Source organism: Spermophilus citellus, assembly GCF_964194105.1.
Source record: "Spermophilus citellus genome assembly, chromosome: 3".
Taxonomy (NCBI): domain Eukaryota; kingdom Metazoa; phylum Chordata; class Mammalia; order Rodentia; family Sciuridae; genus Spermophilus; species Spermophilus citellus.
This window is the reverse complement of record NC_138184.1, coordinates 44,026,735-44,049,269: the sequence shown is the minus strand read 5'-3', so window position 1 is coordinate 44,049,269 and position 22,535 is coordinate 44,026,735. Positions and strand designations below refer to the sequence as shown.

At 33.9% G+C, this 22,535-nt stretch overlaps 1 protein-coding gene across 9 annotated transcripts in view; it reads right to left on the bottom strand.

The window, feature by feature from the left end:
• The window catches only part of TBC1D5 (TBC1 domain family member 5), a 515,818-nt gene that overhangs the window by 93,265 nt on the left and 400,018 nt on the right, over nt 1–22,535 (bottom strand). For all 9 annotated transcript variants that reach the window (XM_081287560.1, XM_081287556.1, XM_081287557.1 and 6 more), the window contains one exon: nt 3,591–3,676. In XM_081287560.1, the coding sequence (XP_081143686.1) occupies nt 3,591–3,676 (86 nt within the window). The remainder of the gene's footprint in view (nt 1–3,590; nt 3,677–22,535) is intronic.

Genomic DNA, 22,535 nt, shown 5'->3' with positions numbered 1-22,535 from the left:
ATATTTGTTGTATAGTAAAATCCCCCAGTCATTTCCTTTATAATTTCCCTTATTACTATTAAGGTTAAAAAGTCTCCAAGTAACTGTCAGTGAAAGTACTGTATTCTTTTTAGATATACTTGATAGTGTATTTTGATACATTATACATATATGGAGTATAACTTTCCATTCTTGTGGTTGTACATGATGTGGAGTTACACTGGTTAAGTATTCTTATACAAAAATAGAAAAGTTATGTCCAATTCATTCTACTGTCTTTCCTATTCCCATCCTCTCCATTCTCTTCATTCTCCTTTGTCTAATCCAATAAAGTTCTATTCTTACCCCACTTCTTATTTTATATTAGCATCTGTATATCAGTGAGAACAAAACATTCAGCCTTTGGTTTTTTGGGATTGGCTTATTTCACTTAGCATGATAGTTTCCAGTTCTATCCATTTACTGGCAAATGCCATAATTTCATTCTTCTTTATGGCTGAGTAATATTCTACTGTGTATATATACATTTTCTTTATCCATTATCTGTTGAAGGGCACCTAGGTTGGTTCCATAGCTTAGATACTGTGAATTGAGTTGCTATAAACATTGATGTGGCTGCGATACTGTAGGATGCTGATTTTGAGACCTCTGGGTATATGCTGAGGAGTGGAATAACTGGGTCAAATGGTGGCTCCATTTCAGGTTTTTTGAGGAATCTCCATACTGCTTTCCAGAGTGGTTGCACCAATTTGCAGTCTCACCAGCAATGTATGAGTGCAACTTTTCCCCATATCCTCCACAACATTTATTGTTACTTGTATTCTTGATAACTGCCATTCTGACTAGAATGAGATTAAATATCGGCAGAGTTTTAATTTGCATTTCTCTAACTGCTAAAGATGTTGTACATTTTTCATATATTTGTTGACTAATTTTATTTTTTCTTCAATGAAATGCCTGTTCAGCTCCTTTGAGGCACTGTATCTTATTTCTAAGTTGGCTTGAGTGTACTTTGGGATTTATTTTGGTTTGTGGTAAAAATCGACAACTTTTCAAAGATTAGCCAGTTTTGAGAAATTAATTAGTTTTAATTAGGTATATATGATAGCAGAATGCATTTTGATTCATTGTATACAACATCAGCACAACTTTTCGTTTCTCTAGTTGTACACAATAGTGTCACACCATATGTGCAATCATACACGTACCTAGGGTAATAATGTCCATCTCATTCCACCATCTTTCCTGCCCCCAAGCCCCACCTCTCCCTCCCCTTTGCCCAAAGTTCATCCATTCCCTGCCTCCCCACCCCCAATGGATCAGCATCCACTTATCAGAGAGAACCACTTGGCCTTTATTTTGAGGGGGTATTGGCTTACTTTGCTTAGCATGATACCCTCCAACTCCATCCATTTACCTGTAAATGCCATAATTTTATTCTCTTTAAATGCTGGGTAATACCTAGGCCAAAGTTAGGCCCAGGACTATTCCCCAACCAGCAGATAGATTTGCCAGTTTTCCCATCTATTAACTCTATTTTTTTGCTCACTGATCTGTGATGCCTTCTACTTCACAAATTAATTTCATTTGTCTCAATTTCAATTTTAAGCTTCAAAATTACAAAAGATATGATGAAAAACCTTTCTCCCAACCATCAAATGAACTTTATACAAATAATGTGGTAATGAGAAAATGTGCTTACTTGGAAATATATAAAAAAAGAACCAACATTTTGTGGAAGAAAAATGCAGGGAGAGCAGGCTAAACAGAAGAAAATAAAACCAAGAAGTGAGGAAAAGGAAAGGTATAGTCCATTTCCTCTAGGAGAAAAAGATGTTAAAATAAAAAAAAAAAATACATCCAGTAAGTATTTGCTCAGTGTATTCCCTCTACTAGGCACTGCTAGAAGCACAAATGAATTACGTAACTTCTGCTAGTGATGAATGCTATGAAGAAAATAAAATTGGGCAATAGGATAGTGAATAGGAGAGAAGACAGGCAGGGAGGTCAGGATAGTAGTGGCCTCTTTGAGACGATATTTGGATATAGCTCTACTTCGGAAGAGGCATGAGAAGATGGGGGTGAAAGAACAGTTCTAGCAAGAGGCAAGAGTTAAGTGCAAAGGTCCTCAAAAAGAGCAAAAAACAGAGGGTCAATAAGGCTGTGGCACAGGAAGGAAGAAAAGGGAAACTAGGAGATAATGTAGGAAGACTGGGAAGGGCCACCTGAAGAAGACTGGATCATTAATGGCAATAGGAAACCTTTGGAGGGGTTCACCTGGAGGTGTGACATGATCTACTGTAAAAAGAGATTCCTTTGTTCAGTGCAAATTAATTTGGCAGAGAGTGGGCAAGAAGGGACTCCAGCCAGGAAGAACTCACATAAGAAAAGAACCTAAAATACATTTTCTTTTAAATATATGAAAGGTAAATGTTTGACATAATGGAGGGAAAATACAAGTGAACAGACTGTAAGATTCCTGAAGGTAGGGACTTGTGTCTGATTTGTTTATAGGCATCTCCAATGCCTAAAATGATCAAAATCTGGCACTTGATAAAAATTTGCTGTATTAAATGAGCAAATTACTACAGGAAACAGTTTTTTTTTTATTTGTGAAACAAGACTCAAATGAAATAAAAAGAAGAGAGCTTCAGAGAAGTCTCATGGGTTGTGAAGTGTGTCAAAATATGGGACAGATTTCAATCAAGGCTGGGTAATTTTATATTAAAATTACACTGCTTTTATTGTTACAATAATATTTAGCCACTCTGTTGTAAACGTCTTGCCCTTGAACTATGAGTTTTTATGAGGCAGGTATTTCAACCCTCCACATAGCAGAACACATTGTGCATACACACCCCATAAATGTAAACTTAGACTGCTGGTCTACTGAAGAAAAGCTAGCAAACACAGGCAAAATTCGGACAACTTGACAGCATTTATCATTACTAACATTTTAGTCATTCAGAGTAAACTTCAAAATTACCTTCTAATTTGAAATGGTTCTGGTTTGACAAGTTAACTCTTGAGACATCTGAGTATTATGAAAGAACAAAACTGTTCATCAACCCTTTATGCCAATGTTAATTTCTTTAAAAAGTAGGATTTTAATGTTTTTTATTCCTACAGTGACCCTTAAAATTTCTATGTATGCAATCACAAATGCACACACAAGATGCATTTATAAGCTTATTGGGTAGTTCTAAAGACAGTTGGGAAACCCAATTTTAATTTTGTTACTGAAATAATTTAAAAATATATTATACAACAGCTTCTTTTCAATCAACAGCAAGAATCTAGAAAGAGATTATACCAAGTAGGCACAATTTATTCAGGTTTATTAGTGTTCAAAAAACGAAGCTGCCTAACTTCAAATTGTAAAAAGTACTCTTATATTCATTTAATTTTTCATCTTACTACTGTCATAAAAACACCATTTTCTTATGCCTGAAATAAGCTTACATAATTTATTTAACAAAGAATCATTATGCACATTAACCACTGATATGCTAAAGTCTGGAAAATAAATTTCTGCAAATGTGTAAAATTTCCTGATGACGTCTGAGATTATGTTTGTAATTTTTAGCTGTCATCAGGGGAAAGAGACTTACCGGCTTTTGTTCATAAGGTCTGCTCCCCGTGCTTTGTAATAATCTAGATTGGGATGGAACTGATAAGTCACTGGTCTTGGATTTTTCTAAAAGGGAAAAAAAAGCAATAAATTAAAATGTATAATGCTATTTAAATTATTCATTAACATGTAAAAGTACAGAAATGATCATTTTTACATTCCTTAAGAAAAATACATATAATAATGAAGTTTAATAATTAGTGTGCTTGAGTTTTGCTTTTATTGTTTAATTAAGTTCTTCTATAACTCCTCTTATTCCTGATTAAAACTGACATTTTTTGACATATTTTTATTTTTGCCTGTCTTATAGTTCAAATAGATTTACTTCTTCCATTTATTTTCAATGATTTTGATCATTTTCAAATGACTTTTATTATGAAATAAAATGATATAAAAACTGAGAAACTGTATGAGAAGTAACGCAAGTACAAACTATGTTTAAAAGTCTTGAGAATGCTCATTGTGGAGGAAGAGCAAAAAAAAATCATTAGTTTTTGTTGGCCAGAATGCTAAGTATGTCCACTAGATGGCACACTGAGTCCTTCTTCATCCAGAATAAATAAGTTATTTCAAAACTCAAGGATTCTTTTAAAGATGGCAATTTCTATGTCATCTCTTCTTATTTTTGAGTGTAATAAGTGCCTAAAATATGCCAGGTACTGGAAATAATAAAAAGACAAAAATAAAATGACTGATGCAAATTGAACAATGCACATTTTAAAAGCAGCAAGAACAGTGCCCTGTCTGGCATTTAATATTATTTATAACACCATAGAAATGTCCTTGAATCATTAGATTGGGTGTGCCTATTTAAATATGTTGCTATTGCTTAACTGTGTTAATTATTTAAATGTACCAAGCCCCTTACATACAGGTAAATAAAAATTAAATATGTCTACTTTACAAAAACAACATATTTACAGCATAATTTAAACAAATACTATCATCTCTAAAATATAAAATCACATACAGTTTCCTTAAATTTTTTTAAAAACTTAGAAAAAAGTGTTCTAATGTTTACCTGAATATATAATTCAAGTAGTAATTGGGTATTTGAACCACAGCATAATCTGTCTTTGAGAGATCTATCTAGACACAGAAAGGCTGTATTTTATATTCATTGAAATTACTGATATACTTAGATATTAATCCTTGGAGACATAATCCCAAAGCACTGATATACTTGTATGTAGGCATGGGGAAAAGAGGGGGATGTAATTGCTAAGGTTAAATAGTTTGAAATTCATCAAGCTAACAAGCTGCATCTTAATGGCCATGATGGACCTTTTCTTTTTCTGCTGAAAAGAGAATATTTACACAGCTCAACCCTTTCATATCTCTTCCATGCCAGCCCTAATCATCTGACAAAAACGACAATCCCTTGATTTAGCTCCAGCTACTACTCCACTGGTTTGGTATTCAACACAGTTCTATGATAATCAAATCTGAATTGCCTTGATGAAGATAACTGATGCTTCCATGACTACCATACTATTAAGTCTAACAGTGCAACTTCTCTCTAAGAATTTCATAGGTTTCCTCATGGTAGCTGATGACAACCTGGACCCAAGTATAATGTGAAAATAAAACAGAGGTTAAAGCTCCTGGCAGACTGACAGTGCATTCATGATTTATTTTAAAAATTAACTTATGAGGACTATCACTCATGACTAATTCTGCTCTTTATTCTCAGTACCTAGAAACACATTTTATTTTTACTAATCTCAAAAGCTTTTGTTCTCTAATGTCCAACAAACTAGTAAAGAATTATGCTACTTTTTGCAAGAAAATAATGAAAGAAGGGATCGCATGGAGTAGTTCTTTTGAAAACATCTTTATGAAGAAATAACATGCAATTCAAGAGAGGATGTGCTGATCCACCTAAGCACTTAAAGCCATTATTAGGAAAAATGATTTAACTTGAACATATGTATAAAGCTCAAGTATTGCTTTCACTGAGACCTATTTAAATTCCTAGGAGACTACTGGTAGCAAAGGGAGAGAGGTAAAGCACCACTGTACTGGAAACAACAACAAAAAGAATCAAAAGATGATGCTGAAAACAGCATATGAAATATGAAGAAAATGTTATATCTAAAACATAAAAATACATATAGATAATCTAGACAAGCACTATTCAACAGAAATACTATGTATGTTAAAAATGCAAACTTCATCTGTAATTTAAATTTTTTTAGCAACCACACTAAAAAAAGAAAAAGGGAACAGATAAAATTGAATGCAGTATTAGTTATATAATAAACTTTATCATTTTAACATGTAATCACTATAAAATTTATTAATGTGATACTTTACATTCTTTTGTTTGTACAAGGCTTTGAAATCTAACGTGTATTTTACACTTACAGCAGATCTCAATTTGGACTATACACACACTTCAAATATTGAAAGCCACATGTGGCTTGTGGCTACTGTATTGGTCAGCACAGAGCTAAATGCTGAAGTATCAATAAACCATGCTGTAAAAATCAACACATGGACATGAACAATGAATAGGGTGTGAATACTTTAAACATTGAGATTCATCACTGATGGTTCTTCAGATTACCTACAATTTTTTAAAATTGATGGCTATCTTTTATGAATAAGGTTTTAAAAAGTCCAGAAATTTTGGAATACTTTCTTATATGAACAAAAAATTAAAAATAATAAGTTCAAATAATTGTTAAGAATATTTGTATAAATGTACACATGTAGGTAAATGGATAGACAAATGGGACTGTGCACCAAAATGAAAATATTTCCTTAGGGCAATGAGATTACATGAACAAAGTTTTACCTTTAAAGTCCTATGGGCAACAACATTTCAATATTTTAAGTTCAAACTCATTTTGTTATGGTAGTGTAAAATATTTAAGTGCTAATTCACACTAAGAATAACTAACTACAGGATGCTGTAAGAAGTACAATTAACTACAAGATTGTACATAACAATATTCCTTGTTCTGAGACTGTTAGAGATCTTAACTTTTTTATTTTAAAGGATTTTTCTCAAAATTTTATAGACATTTAAGGTTTCTTCTTTCTAATTTTTAAATATCTGAAAATTTCCTCTAAAATATATGAGTCACTAGAGTTCTACATACAAAAAGTTGTATAAGTTAGGAAGACCAGATCCCACAGGTGTAGTAATTTCTCATTGTGCAGAACACATTCACATATCTTTAATATCATGTCTTTGTAAACCCATTTCCACATAATCAGAATTTCTGACCAAAATAAGCACTTCTAAACTAATGTACTTTTTTTTTTTTCCCAATGCATGTTTTTAAAGAATGTTTTTGTTTGGTAAATTTTCCTTTGGAAGAAAGATGACAAAATGGTAATGGTTAGCTTACTGGGTTTGTATTGGTCTAAGAAGAATAGCAATTATATGATACGACATGGGAAGTCTATACTATCATACATACAATTGCAAAAATCGTAACTTCAGACCCCACTGAAGGTTACTGTGTCTTTCCTAGACCAAACATGATAGGCTTGAGACAGATCTTCTACATAGACTTCATCTAGTAACTTCCCAAATAATCATTCAACTCTTTTCCATTAAAGTTGTTACAAGTTACAAGCTTTCTCTTTGGTATTTTATTTTTTTAGTAGTATTTGTGGTACTGGGGATTGAACCTAGAGCTTCAAACATGCTGAGCAAACACTCTACCACTGAGTTAAATCTTCAGCCCTTTTTAAAAACATTGATTTTGAGAAAGGGCCTGACTAAGTTGCTGAGGCTGGCTTGGAACTTGTGGTCTTTCTGCCTCAGCCACCTGAGTATCTGGGATCATGGAAGTTAGCCATCGATCTTGGCTTCTCTCCAGCATTTTATTTTATGACAATAAAAGAAGAATGCTGCAAAACCCCACTCCTGGCATAAACAGGCTGGATCTTGGAGAGGCATCTTAAAGTCCTGTGGGCAACAACATTTCAATATTTTAAGTTCAAACTCACTTTGTTATAGTATTGTAAAATATTCAAGTGTTAATTCATACTAAGAATAACTAACTACAGGATGCTGTAAGAAGTACAATTAACTACAAGATTGTCTATAACAATATTCCTTGTTCTGAGACTGGTGAAATCAAACTTACCCAAAAGATCATTACAAACAGTTCTTCCTAGCTTGAGCCCCCGACTCCTGTATCTCATTTGAAGATAATCTCCATTTAAATCAACACACAGAAGAAAGGACTCTGAAATACTCATCCTTCTTTGAGCAGCACAGGACTGTTCAAAGACTTGGCTATTTATGCATACATGTGGAACTAAAAAGAGGAGAGGAAAAGCAATTCCAGTGATAGTGATCTTCATGTATTAATGGACTAGTAGGAGATGATGTCATATGAATGTTATATATTGAAAACAACAGCACTAATGTAGACATAACAATGCTCATCTGCTCTAGAGGGACAGGGTGCCTGGTGCAAAGGATCAGGAGACTCCTGATCCACCTATTATCAGCTGAGTGACTGTGAGGAGTTAATTACACTCTTAGATCTAGTTTTATCATCTGCAAAACTGTACCAAGGATTAAATGACAGAATAAGAACGAAGAGCACAGCACAGTGCCAGGCACTTGATAAAACCACATGAAAAAGAAGCTATAATCATACTGATATCAGTGAGCACTGACAAACAGACCTTGACTTGAGAGCAGATTTAAATTTGACAACCTAAAATCCAGGACACTAAAAGGGTAGAGAAAGTGATGTTTTACACTTCTGATAATTGTAAATTTTCCAAATATTATATCTATTTTCAAAACAAAAACACACACTTAGAAAAACATATCACGCACACTGGATCTCATATATGGGGAGAAAGGCTGTGACATTTCTCTGAATTAGGAGCACATACATTTACAAATTTTTAAAAATGTATACAATCATACCATGCTAATAATGCAATATTTGCCAGCTTATGAGATTATAATAATCAGGGATTTCCTGAAATATGCCCAAATTATCATTTTATAATTTATTGGACATCAATTTTACTTTGAATTAAACTGACAAAGTTCTTTGAGTACTTAAAAGACTATTTTTAGTTGCAGTATAATGTGTTTAGCACGAAGAAAATATCTGACAAATAAATTACTTAGTTTTATTTCCCCTAATATCTTGCTATCAGTCCTTAACTTTTATAGCATGCCAGATGAGAAAGGGGAGATAATAATGCTCAAAAAGGAGAAACAGCACTGTAAAAATATGTTGAATATTTCTCTTTGATGAAAAATGAGGCCCTTATTTTAGTAAATATGTTATTGCCTCTAAGCTGGGGGAAAAGCAACCATCATTAGAAAAACGAATTGCTCAGCTGTTTATAAGCAAAAAGCTCTGGGGGAATTTCTTAGGACCCCAAAGGCAAAGCATTACAGGGTTATGCAAACATATGTTGCAGGTGTTTTAGGGGAGACAGGTGGGCAAACCTCAGCCATGGAAGAGGAGTTAGTTTAATACGCTGTAAATGAAATGAGATAACCCAAATGCGTCCAAGTGCAGAGATGCCATGGCATGAGTGAACTAGAGCTGGGGAGAAAAACTCTCCCTAAAATAATTATCTTGTTAGTGCCAAGCAAACAGAATTTTCCTCTTCTTATAGTTTTATAGGAAACAAACACTGCCAATTACTTAAACAAACAAACAAACAAAAAAAACCCCAGAAAACTAAAGATATTTTAAACCTGGAACAAAGAACAGCCTGAAATAGTGATAATTATCCAAAAAAGATAAGGATGAAGTATTGTTGCCTTTATTTAAACAAATATTCCTAAGGAGACAGTTTGTTATAATATCTCCTCTTTGGTTCACTAGGCAACATTAGATTTATCATAATTCTCCTAAAGCCTAAGATATTTCTATATTAAAATGCTAATTTTGTCTTTTCTTTTGCCTGTAATTAAAGCTGGAGAAATTGGTGGTCTGATATTCATTGATTGCTAGAGGGTTCACAAAGGTCTCCCCATTTCTGTCTCTTATTGACACACACTGCCCTCTTCATTAAATATAGATACAGTGACACAGTGCATCAAAAAGGCAGACATTAAAACAAAATCCTACAGGCTCACAAAATTCTTCTGATTAAAACACACACACACATACACACACCCCAATAAGTGGTACTGTTTGGATATTACTATCAAATCCAGACTTTGTATCTTATTTTCTTCTTTGTTATTTATCCAAGAGTTGGTTTTCTTATATTACTTGTGATTGAGGACAATATTCAGTTTACATAAAATGTACATTGGTATAATAGTTACATATAATAACATTGGGCCATAAGTCACTATTTTCTTTTTAAACCTGTACTATGAGTTAATTTTAAATACTTAGTATAAAATCAGCATCCGATTTAGAAAACCAAAATCTGTAATATCTTTAAACAGTGTTACAAAATCCATAAGATGTGAATATAACGTACTCACCAAGTTAATAAAGATTCTTTATCAAAACAAAAAAAAAAAGAATATAAATCTTTGTAATTTGATTGTAAAGTAGAATATTATTTTAGTACCAGGATTAAAATCATCTCTGGTATAAACTAATAATTCCTATGTATTTTGATAGAAAATATACATTATGTTATGAATACCAAGTGTTAAAATCTTAGAGCAATTGGCAGAAAAATTTAGGTAATTCTCATCTATGTATCTATATAGATCAAAACTTCAAAAAAGAAAATTTAGAAGTTAAAAAAAGGAAGCAAAAACATGGTTAATTGGGTAAAGACACAGACAAAACCTCTGAACCAATGCCAGCCTCATTTTACATACTGAATAAGCCCAATTCCCTAAAGTGACATCCCCATCTATACCCTGGCAAGCCGAGATCTCAGATGGCAGAGAAGCATTTTAAACCACCTGTGCGTTATGCTCGACTCTAGCTTCACACAATAAATAGACACCAAAAGAGAAATAAAAATTTTTCCTTTTTCTAATATATTTACATTTTTGAATTTAGCATGCAGAAAGATGCCAGAGTAATACACTCCACCACCCCCACTTTGCTATTTTTATATATGGAAAGTAGGAGCTTAGGTCTACAATATTTCTTTGTTACTAATACTAGGCCTCAAAACATTCCTTTTAGGTAGTTGGTTAGCTCTTTCAGTAGTGCTCAACTCTACCTTTTTATTTCCTTCACTGCCATCAGAGCAGTGGGCAGGGGCTTACCACAATGGTTTAAAGAAATTTGTAAACCCATTTATGTGTACTTAAGAGTTGTTCTCAATCATCTTTATTTCTTTATTCTCCAACCTTCATTATTCAAAGTCAAAAGGAAATATTCCTAAATATCATGGTTTGAGAAACTGACTTAAGGAATTAAAGTCCTTTATGTGGTGCTAAGGATCAAACCCAGTTTGAAGAGGACCCTGTGGAGAGAAGTGGGTACATGGTGATGCACAGCAATCAGAGCAATGACACAGACCCTTGCATCCAGCCAATAGATACAACATCATACCCTCCAAGCAGTCAGCCTCTGGGCTGGCAACTGAGAACTGGCTTGGTAGATGGTCCATAGCATCTAGGGAGTGGTTCCTGTGACCCAATATCTCTGGGGGGAAACCAAAGTCAAAGAGTGATGGACATCTTCTAAAAATCCCAAATTCTGACGAAATCCAAACTAAGACTCAATAAGCACCTTGGCATGGTTCACTATAAATAGGTCTAACATCAACTTTGATCATATCCTATCTTATATATCTATATTAGTCTTCATTTTGATTTGATAGCTGTTACCCTAGTACCTAATACTGTACTTCCAACCTATTTGATTGTATTTCTTACAATGTTTTAGAAAATTAATTGTAATCATTCTATCCTTTTTTTTTCCTAGCTCAGGTTTAAATTTGGTCCTCTTACTCCTCTTTCCCTCTTACATTACTTGATACTGCCCCAAATCCTACCCCCTCCATCTTTTTCTTCTTTTTACTTTGCTGTTTATTATTCTTTTTTCTCTCTTCTTTTGTCCATTTGTTATTTCTTCTCCCTTTCAGTTCCTATATAATGTTATAGCAATTTTACTTTATTAATAACTAATTTTTCAACCAATTCCAGAACTTTAACACGTTTATACCTTCATTAGAGGTACTGTGGAGGGAAGGATTAACAAGTTTTTTTGTTTTTCATGAGGTCAAACATGGCTTTGCTCTGAAGTGATTGTTATAAATAGGGTACAGTATATTCTCTCAAAGTGGAGTGATACTGGGAATAGCAGAGGACATAAACTGAGTGAAAGTATAGATACCTGGATATTCACACGGCCAGGATTCTAGAAGAAAAACGCTCATGAAATAATCCCTTACATAAAAGAAGCAGGAATAATCATCCCAATGGATGGGCACACAAATAAGCAGCAACTACCCCAAACAGTCTCTAACACTTCAATAACTGACTTAACACCACAGTGGAGGAATATTGGAGAAAGAATTTAGAAAGTTCATAGTTAAAAGGTTCAATATGCTAAAATAAAATATAAAGAGTGAAATTAGAAAGAAAATACAGGAAGTGAAAGATCATTTCAATAGAGAGATTTTGGAAAAGAAATGAAAACTCTGGAAATGAAAGATTCAATAAATAATTTAAAATTCAATACAAAGCATCATCCATAGAGCAGACAACTTTAAAAATAAGACTTTCAGGCCTCAAAGACAAAGTATATAATCTTGAAAATAAAGCCAACTATAAAGAAAAGATGTTAGAAGACCATAAGCAAAATATCCAAGAAATCAAGAGACCAAATTTAAGAATCACTGGTGTAGATAAAGGCTCCAAAACAGAAACTAAAGGGATGCACCATATTTTCAATGAAATCTTTTAAAAAATTCCAAATTTTTGAAGATTAAAATACAAGTAAATGAGGCATATGGAATTCCAAACAGAATGAAAAAAGATCTTCTCCATGACATATTATAATGAAAATGCCTAATACATAAATATAGAATTTTAAAAGCTGCAAGAGAAAAATAGCAGGTCACATTTAGAGGTAAACCAATTGGATTTCAACTGATTTACTGACCCAGACCCCCAAAACCAGAATGGCTTAGAACAATACATACCATGTCATGAAAGAAAATGAATACCAACAAAGATTGCTACACATCGCAAAATTATCTTTCACAGTTGAAGACAAACTAAAGACCTTCCATGATAAGCAGAATCTGAAAGAATTCATAACCACTAAGCCTGCATTACAAAACACACTCAATGAAATATTTCATACAGAAGAAATGAAAAAAATCAAATGAAAACCAGCATAGGGATGAATTATAGTAGACTAGTCAAAGGAGAATCAAGTCTGAATTAAGCTCTAGAAATAAATCAAAATGGCAGGAAATGAAAAATAATCTCTTTATAATAACACTGAATGTAAACCTTATAAACATTTCCATCAAAAGACACAGAGTAACACACTTGTTAAAAAACAAGACCCAACCACGTGTCAAACACTTTACAGACAAAGACATCCACAGACTGAAGATGAAAGGAAAAGAAATGATATTCCAAGCAAATGGAAACTGAAAGCCAGCAGGAGTAACTATTTTCATCAGATAAAGTAGACTTGAAGCCAAAATTAATCAGAAGAGACAAGGAAAAACAAGACATAATGATTTTAACTATTTATACCCCAAACAATGTCATATCTATGTATATGAAACAAACACTGTTCAATATTAAGAACCAAACAGATCACAATACAATACTACTGGGTGATTTTGACATACGTCTCTCACTGGTAGATATACGTCATTTAGACATAAAACTCAGACTCTTTAAAACTAACAAATACTACTAATCAAATGGACCTAACAGACATCTATAGAATATTTCATCCATGGACAACTGAATTTACTTTCATCTCAGTAGCACACAGAATATTCTCTAAAATAAACTGTACTTTTGGTCATGAAACAAATTTTAGCAAACATAAAAAAATAGAGATAAGTAATCAATGACAAGACAAAAAACTGAAACCATTCATTCCAACACTTGGATAATAAGTAATACACTTTTGAATGAGGATTGGATAACAGAAGAAATCAGGGGAAAAATAAAAATATACTCAGAAACAAATGAGATCAGAGATATAACATCAAAATCTCTGGGACAGTATGAAGATAGGTCTAAGGGGTAAGGGTAAAGTTTATAGCACCAAGTTCCTCCATTAAAAAATTAAATGATATCAAATAAATAATCTAAATGTTACACCTTAAGACCTGAGGAAAAAGAAGAACTAAAACCAAAAATCAGTAGAAAAGAGAAAATAATTAAAACAAAGCTCAAATTAATAAAATTGAGAATGAAAAGAAAAACAATACAAAGGACAATTGAAACAAAGAATTGGTTCTTTGAAAGGATAAAAAAGATGGATAAATCCTTAGCCAAACTAACCAAAAGAGAAGCGAGCGAAAATCCAAAGTACAAAATTAGAGATGAAAAAGGATATATAACAATAGACACTACTGAAATCCAGGGGATCATTAAAAAGTATTTTGAAAATTTATACTGCAAAAGGTTAGAAAATCTTGAAGATACTGACAATTCCTAGACACACGACCTACCCAAAATTGAACCATGAGGATATAGAAAATGTACACAGTATATATCAAGTAATGAAACTGAAAAAGCTATTAAAAGCTTTCTAATAAAGAAAAGCCCAAGACCAGATGGATTCTCAGCCAAGTTGTAACAGACCTTTAAAGAACTAATGTCAATCCTCCTCAAATTAATCCATGAAAAGGGAGGAAACATAACCAAATTCATTCTATGAAGCCAGTGTTACCCTGATACCAAAATTAGAAATAAAGAAAATTTCAGAGATCTATTCCATGCTTGTAAAAATATGTCAAAATAGATTCTTTTGTCATGTATAACTAAAAAGAACCCCCCCCCAAAAAAAAAACCCCAAACAAAACAAAAACACCAACTTCAGATCAATATCCTTGATGAACATAGATGAAAAAAATTCTAAAATATTGGCAAGTCACATTCAAAAACACATTAAGAAGATAGTGAAACATTATCAAGTGGGTTTTATTCCAGGGATGTAAGGGTGGTTTAACATATGCAAATCAAAAAATGTACTTTAACACATAAACAAGATTAAGGATAAGAATTGCATGATTGTCTCAATTGAAGCAAAAAGCATTTGACAAAATCCACAGCCATTCATGTTTAAAATACTAGAGAAACTAGGAATAGAGGGAACTTACCCCAACATTGTAAAGGCTATACATGAGAAACCCAAGGCCAACATCATAACCAAATGAAGGAAAACAAAGTATTTCCGCTAAAAATCAGGAACAAAACAAGGATGTCCACTCTCACCACTTCTATTCAACATAGTTGTTGAAACTCAAGCTAGAGAAATTTGGTGAGAGAAGGAAATTAAAGAGGTACAAACAGAAACAAACAAACAAACAAGTCAAATTATCTCTGTTTGCTGGTGACATGATTCTATATTTGGAAGACCCAAAATACTCCACCAGGGGCTTCTGGAACTGATACACAAATTTAGTAAAGTAGCAGGATACAAGATAAACACACACAAATCAATTGCTTTCCAATACCACAATAATAAATCTGCTGAAAAAGAAATTAGAAAAAGCATTCCATCCTAAAATCTAACAAAACAAAACTTAGGAATAAATGTAACCAAGGAGGTAAAAGACCTCTCCAATGAAACCTACAGAATACTGAAGATAAATATTGAAGAAGACTTTAGAAGACTATTCATGTTTTTGGATGGGCAGAATTAATATTATCAGAAGGGTCATACTACAAAAGTGTTATACAGATTCAATGCAATCCCAATTAAAATACCAATAAATTCTTCAGAGATCTAGAAAGAACAATCCTTCAATTCATTTGGAAAAACAAGAGACCCACAATAGACAAATAAATCCTGAGCAAGAACAGCAATGCTGGAGGCACTACAACACAGGAACTCACATGAGAGTACAGAGCTATAGTAACAAAACCAGCATGGTATTGGCACTAAAATAGACATACAGACCTGTGGAACAGAAAAGACAGAGACAAATCCACATAGATAACAGTCATCTGATACTTGACCAAGATGCTAAAAACATACCTTGGAAAAAAGACAGCCTTTTAACAAATGACGCTGGGAAAACTGGATATCTATCTGTGGAAGAATGAAACTACAGCCTCTATCTCATCCTCCACAAAAAATCAAAGTGGATCAAATTCACAGGAATTATCCCAGAGTCTCTACCACTGCTAGAAGAAAATGTAAATTTAACACTCCAACATATTGGCACAAGCACTGACTTCTTTAACAAAAATTCTAAAGCACAAGAAATAAAACCAAGAATCAGTAAGTGGGACAATATCAAATTAAAAACCTTCTGCACAGCAAAGGAAACAAGAGCATGAAGAGAGAGCCTACAGAATTGGAGAAGATCTTTGCCACTTGCTTCTCAGATAAGGGATTAACAGCCAGAATATATAAAGAACTAAAAAACAAACAAACAAACAAACAAAAAAACCCCAACTTAACACCAAAAAAAAAAACCCCCAAACAAAACAACAGCTCCCCCACACAAATAAACCAATTAACAAATGGGCGAAATCATTAGACAGACACTCCTCAAAAGCAGAAACAAAAATGACCAATAAATATATGAAAAAATGTTCAACATCTCTAGCAATCAGGGAAATGCAAATCAAAAGTAAATCGAGAATTCATATCACTCCAGTCAGAAAGGCAAATGTCAAAAACACAAATAATAATATACATTGGTAAGAATGTAAGGAAGAAGATACACTTATGCATTGTTGGTAGGACTGTAAATTAATACAGCCTGTTTGGAAAGTAATATGGAGATCCCTCAAAAAGCTAGGAATGGAACCACCATATGATCCAGCTATCCCATTCCTTGGTATACATCCACAAGAGATAAAATCAACATACAATCCAGATACAGCCACATCCATGTTTATAGAAACACAATTCACAACAGCCAAACTATGGAACTGTTAATAGATGTGCCTGTTAATAGATGAATGGTTAAGGAAAAAATGGTATATATACACAATGAAGTGTTAGTCATTCATAAAGAAGAATAAATTATGGCATTTGCTGTTAAAATGGATGGAAATGGAGAATATCATGCTAAGTGAAATACACCAGACCCATAAAGTCAAGGGTTGAAATTTTCTGTCATATGTGGAAGCTAGAGGAAAATAAGAACAAAGAAAACAAAAAAGCAGATGGTGGAAGACTCCATGAATATAGACAAGAGGCTGGGGATGTGGCTCAAGTGGTAACACACTTGCCTGGCATGTGTGGGGCACTGGGTTCGATACTCAGCACCACATAAAAATAAAATAAAGATGTTGTGTCCCCCGAAAACTGAAAAATAAATATTAAAAAATTCTCTCTCTCTTTCTTCTGTATCTCTCTCTCTCTCTCTAAAAAATAGGAAAAGAAAAAGAAAAGAAAAAGAAAAAGAGGATCAGTAGAGAAAGGGGTAGAGGGGGAGGGAGTAGGGACAGGGAAAGGAAGGACAGCAGAATGAATCTGACCAAACTTTCCTATGAACATATATGAACATGTATCTAGTAAACATGTTATATCCAGCGCATACAAAGAACACAACTTAGTAATAAATAAAAAAATTAAAATGGGCAAAGAACCGAAAAACAGATTTCTTCAGTAAAGATCTATAAATGGTTAATAAACATATGGAACGTTGTTGGTCATTAGGAAAATGGAAATCTAAACTACTATGAGATACTGTTTCATGCACAGAATCTGTGTGTGTATGTGTGTGTGCGCGCACGTACATAAAGACAGATATAACCAAGGTTGGCAGGAATGTGCAGAAATTGGCACCCTCATACATTGCTGGTTAAGAATGTAAGATATGGATCTACTTTGAAATAGTTTGGCAGTTCTTCAAATTGTTAAATATAGACTTACCACATGACAGAGCAATTCCATGCCTAGGTAAGAACTCGAGAGAAATGAAAATATATGTCCACTCAAAATTCTGCATAGGAAATGTTCATAGCAGTACCATTCATGATAGCTAGAGCAGAAACAATTCAAATGTCTATCAACTGATAGTAGATAAATAAAATGTGGTTTATCTATAATGGGATATTTGGCATTGAAAAGGAATTAAGTTCTGAGACATGCTACAAGATGCATATATTCAAAAACACTATGCTAAACTGAAGAAGTCAGTCACAAAAGATCCCATATTGTATCTCATTTACACAAAATATTGAGATTAGTCAAATCTATAGAGACAGAAAGTAGGACAGTGGTTACCTGGGGTTGTGGGTAGAGGGGTAGAAAGGAATTTTAGTTGGAGGCAGATGAGTGAGAAATGATTGCTAATAGGTAAATGGTTTCTTTTAGGGGGGCAAAGAATGTGTTCTAAAATTAGATTATGGTGATGCTTGTACAACTTTGGGAATATAATAAAATCCATTGGATTGTATGTTTTAAATGAAAGTATTTTATTAGTGTATAAAGTACATCTCAATCAAGTCATTAAAAAGAAACATGTAAATGTACACACACACACACACATAACCCCCGCAACATACCCCAGGACTCCAGTGTTATACTTTGTTTAGCCAAACTTTGGACTTCTTGTAAGACTGACTCTTTTCTCACAGGCCTTTGAAGAGCTAAGAGTTCAGATGCCACAAGGCTGATGCTTGAAGGTCACCTAGAAACTTTAAATGGCACCAAATGCATTACACACACATTCAAGTGCAAGCACACACACATACACAATCTTCCAGATCTGGTAGTGATTCTTTGTGGTAGTCTAAATATATGCTCAATCTTCAATTCTTCTTGTCCAATTCTCCCCCTATTCATCTCTACACTACCACCTCTACACAAAAACCAACCTCTGTCTTTGGCATCAACAGTTCAGACTTCCTTCTGGACAGAATCCCAAGCCTAGGACATGGAAAAGTAAAGCCTTGTTCTGAGTGATGTCTGTTACCTGTCTCTTTAATAGACTCATATGGTGAGCGCACTTTCCATTTAGTTTATGACCTCACTGATTTCAGATCTCCTCTTAATTTTTGCCTTGACTATTACAAGTCTCTTATTTTCTCTCTAATCTACACATATAATGCCACTAGAAATTACAACTAAAATTCATATTCTAAGACTCCTAACTCTATATCTGGTCCAGATCCCTCCTTTGAGTGCTAGACACACATTCCCAGTTGCCCTCTGGATATTTCTAATTGGATATCCCATAACTTTCTCAAATCAACTCATTACCCAATATCCTTCTTCTATCGGCAAACTTGCTCACCTGTACATTTTCCCACAAACTCAGACAATAGCTGGATACCTGAGAAATGCAACTGATAGTTCACTGTCCACAGCTAATTATTTACCAAGCCATGTTGACAATCTTTGTTAAATATTCCTTGAAGTTATCACCTACATTTTATACTTTTAAGAAGCCCATTTTAAAAAAGGAAGAATGAAGGAAGGAAACAAAAGAAGTGAAGACGAAAACAAAATGCTCATATTATTTATATTTTACCGTTGTGTTTTCCCACACCAAAAAAATGGCTGCTGGAATATTATATTCATTTCAATAAAAATGTGTACATATACAAATACATATGAAATATGATGAAATCCTTTAGGGCACCAAACTATTTCCTCTTGTTAATGACATCTCCTATTAGTTTAATCAAAGATATATACTTAAATATTCAAAATTAGCTGAAATTTTAGGTTTTTTTCCTAATCCTGTTTCCTCTATAATTGGCTTCTCTCTAGGATTCAAATGAAAAGACATTCAAATAAGAGAGTTCAAGTAAGATATTATCAATTAAGTATTAAGTAGTTATCTCAAGTTAATAGCTGATTTTTTTGTCAGTGGGTCATTTTATAAATGGGATATATAATAGGTACACTTTATTAGAATTTTTTATAAAACAAGCTGGCTGGGTTTCTCCAGATCCTAGTTGGTAAAGGGTTTATCTCTTTCCTGAGTTTATGAAGATAATTACAACTATTTCTGTCATTTCTCTGCCTTCCTCAAATTTTCCCAGTTGGTACTTTTCCTCAAAGACAGTTCAAACCACAAAAGCACCAGACAATGTCCTCTTTAATGGAATAACTTTGAAATACTCTATTTTTTTTTTGCAAAAGCAAAATTTTTTTTATTGGTTGTTCACAACATTACAAAGCTCTTGACATATCATATTTCATACATTAGATTGAAGTGGGTTATGAACTCCCAATTTTACCCCAAATGCAGATTGCAGAATCACGTCAGTTACACATCCACAATTTTACATAATGCCCTATTAGGAAATACTCTATTTTTATCACTGTTGTTGTAGAAAAAAATAGAGAAGTGATAAATAAGGCACTTCACTGCAGTGGGAACCTCAATAAAAGACCAGAAAGAACCAAATCACTAACAGCTTCTATATCTAACATGATGATGGAAAGGCTGAGGGCTGATAATTTTGTGAAACGTGAGTCTAAACTTCATCAGTTTATATCTCCTCAACACATTTTCAATAAACACAACAAAGGATAAACTTGAAGGAACTGTCCAAAAAAAAAAAAAAAAAAAAAAGGAATGACAGTGATAGGATGTAGAGAAAAACCTGAAAATTGAAATTTTTCTTGATTTACTGAAGCAACCAAGTAGTAAAAATATGTTGAAGTGTGGGTATCCCTACAAGAGGTGAGTGGGGGAGAGGGGACAGTTATTTCCAGTTGTCTCTTCAGAAATCAATTTTATTAATGATTGGGGATAAATATGAAGTGTGCCCAGAACTGTGGGACAATCAAACTATGAAATTAATTACAGCACTTCTGGGCAGAGAAATACAAAGCCTTCCTCAAGAAACCAAGTGGTTTCCAGATTAGCAAGACTTGACTACATCCCTCATATATTTAATATGTATCTAAAGAAAGGAGAGAGCAATCAAAAGAAAGTTGCCAAGGAAGCAGAGAAAAGCAGAGTCAAAGAATAAGACATACGAGTAGAGTCACTGGGACAGAGCTTAATTCAGTGGCTAACAGATGGTACTTTTCCATACTACCTTTATGTGAAGCAGTTATGTAAAGATTTCACAGTCTGCTTTTACTAAATGTGCCTGCCCATCAGCATCCACTTGATACCAAATTTTCCAAGATGATGTGTGATTCTGATTTGAATTTTTCACATACATCAGTAAATATACTGGTCAGATGAATCAAGGTTCTTTTCCTTACTGTAAATGATTTGATAATGATGTGGCCTCCAATGTAGGTCTGTGTCTTAGTGTGTTTGGAATGCTATAATAAAATACTATAAATGGGGTGGCTTATAAACAGTAGAAATTTGCTTCTCACAATTCTGAAGGCTGGATATTCTAAGATTAAGACACTGGACAGTTGATTCCTATTTGGTATCTTCTTGCTATACCTGCTCACATGGTAGAAAAGGTGAGCTGCTTGTCTGGGGTGTTTTTTATGAGTGCATGAATCTTAACTACCATCTTCCAAAAGCTCTACTTCCTAATATCATCCATTATGGGTTAGGAGTTTCAATATATGAATTGAGGGGACATGAACATTCAGACCACAGCAGTCTGCCACCAGGAAGTAAATGGGGTGGTCATAGAGAAATGAGAATGTCAATCTTGTGGCTGTTTCACCACTGAAGACTAACAAAGATAGACTGACTTTAAACAGCAGCCTTATAAGTTCACTCTGGGGTCTGTCTCTTCATGATGGCTTAGTTTTTGGAGAGTACTGACAAAATCAGATTTTTCAGATCATGAGGCTAGAGGTCACAAGTTTTCTCTATGATTTTAGCTTTTCCCTTTGACAAAGCTCTCTTGATGAGCAACAATCAAGGGACAAAACATTTCCATTTTTAAGGATAGCCACTGGATCTCACCAAACCTGCTTCCTCTTCTTTCTGAACACATAGTTAACTACAATTTGAAAGGCTTGTTTGGGTAGGTGTAGCCATAAGATTGAATTCTGACCTATGGAATGTGAATGAGAGTGGTGCGTGACACCTGCAGGCCTGACCATAAAACCTTCCCGTGCATGATCCTTCATGCTAGTTTCTCATCCAGTTGGGGATGTCCATGTACAGAGCAACCTGTAAAGCTGAGGTTGAAGTTAACAGCAGGAATAAGCCTAAAAAATTGTGTTACTCTAAGACTTTCACCCCAAATTACAATCTGTCACTTGTGTAAAAACTAAACATCCACTGCATTAAGCCATGGGAACCAAATATTTTCATTTGCTATAGCATTTGGTCAACTTCACTAATCCACCAAAACAAGAAAACAGAACAATCATTGTAATAAACACACACATTTTAACTTCTAGAAGAAAAGTTGTCCAAGGTGACTTTTTCCCCTTTGCGTTACCTAATTTGCATATATCCATATTATTCCCCTCTTCCCCTTCAGTTTGCACTATTACTCTTAACCTCTGAATTGGCTCTCTTGACTGGTTTCCTCTCATTTTCTATCTTATTACTTTTGTCTTCTTGTCTCACACATGGGTGGCAACCCCCTGTAGCCACATAGTTAAAGAAAAAACTCGAAGAACAATTTTATTAGAGAATAAAAATTATGTTTTTCCCATCAATCTGACTGAGTGGTCCTCCTCAGGAACCACAAGGCCAGACTTGGCGAAGTGGTTATGGTGATAAGATACCAATTTTCAAATTCAGTATTTCAACCATGAGCAAATAAGAAGCAGAAGTAAACAACCGGCTGTAGGACAATCAAGTTGAAGTGTACTGTATTATGTCCCCTGCATAAAACCAAAGAGCTTACCCAACTCTCTGTGGCCATTTGAGATTAGGGGAAGTGGTGAGTGTGGGAATAATCAGAACACCATACACTAGGAATCATAAGGAGGCCAAGGAA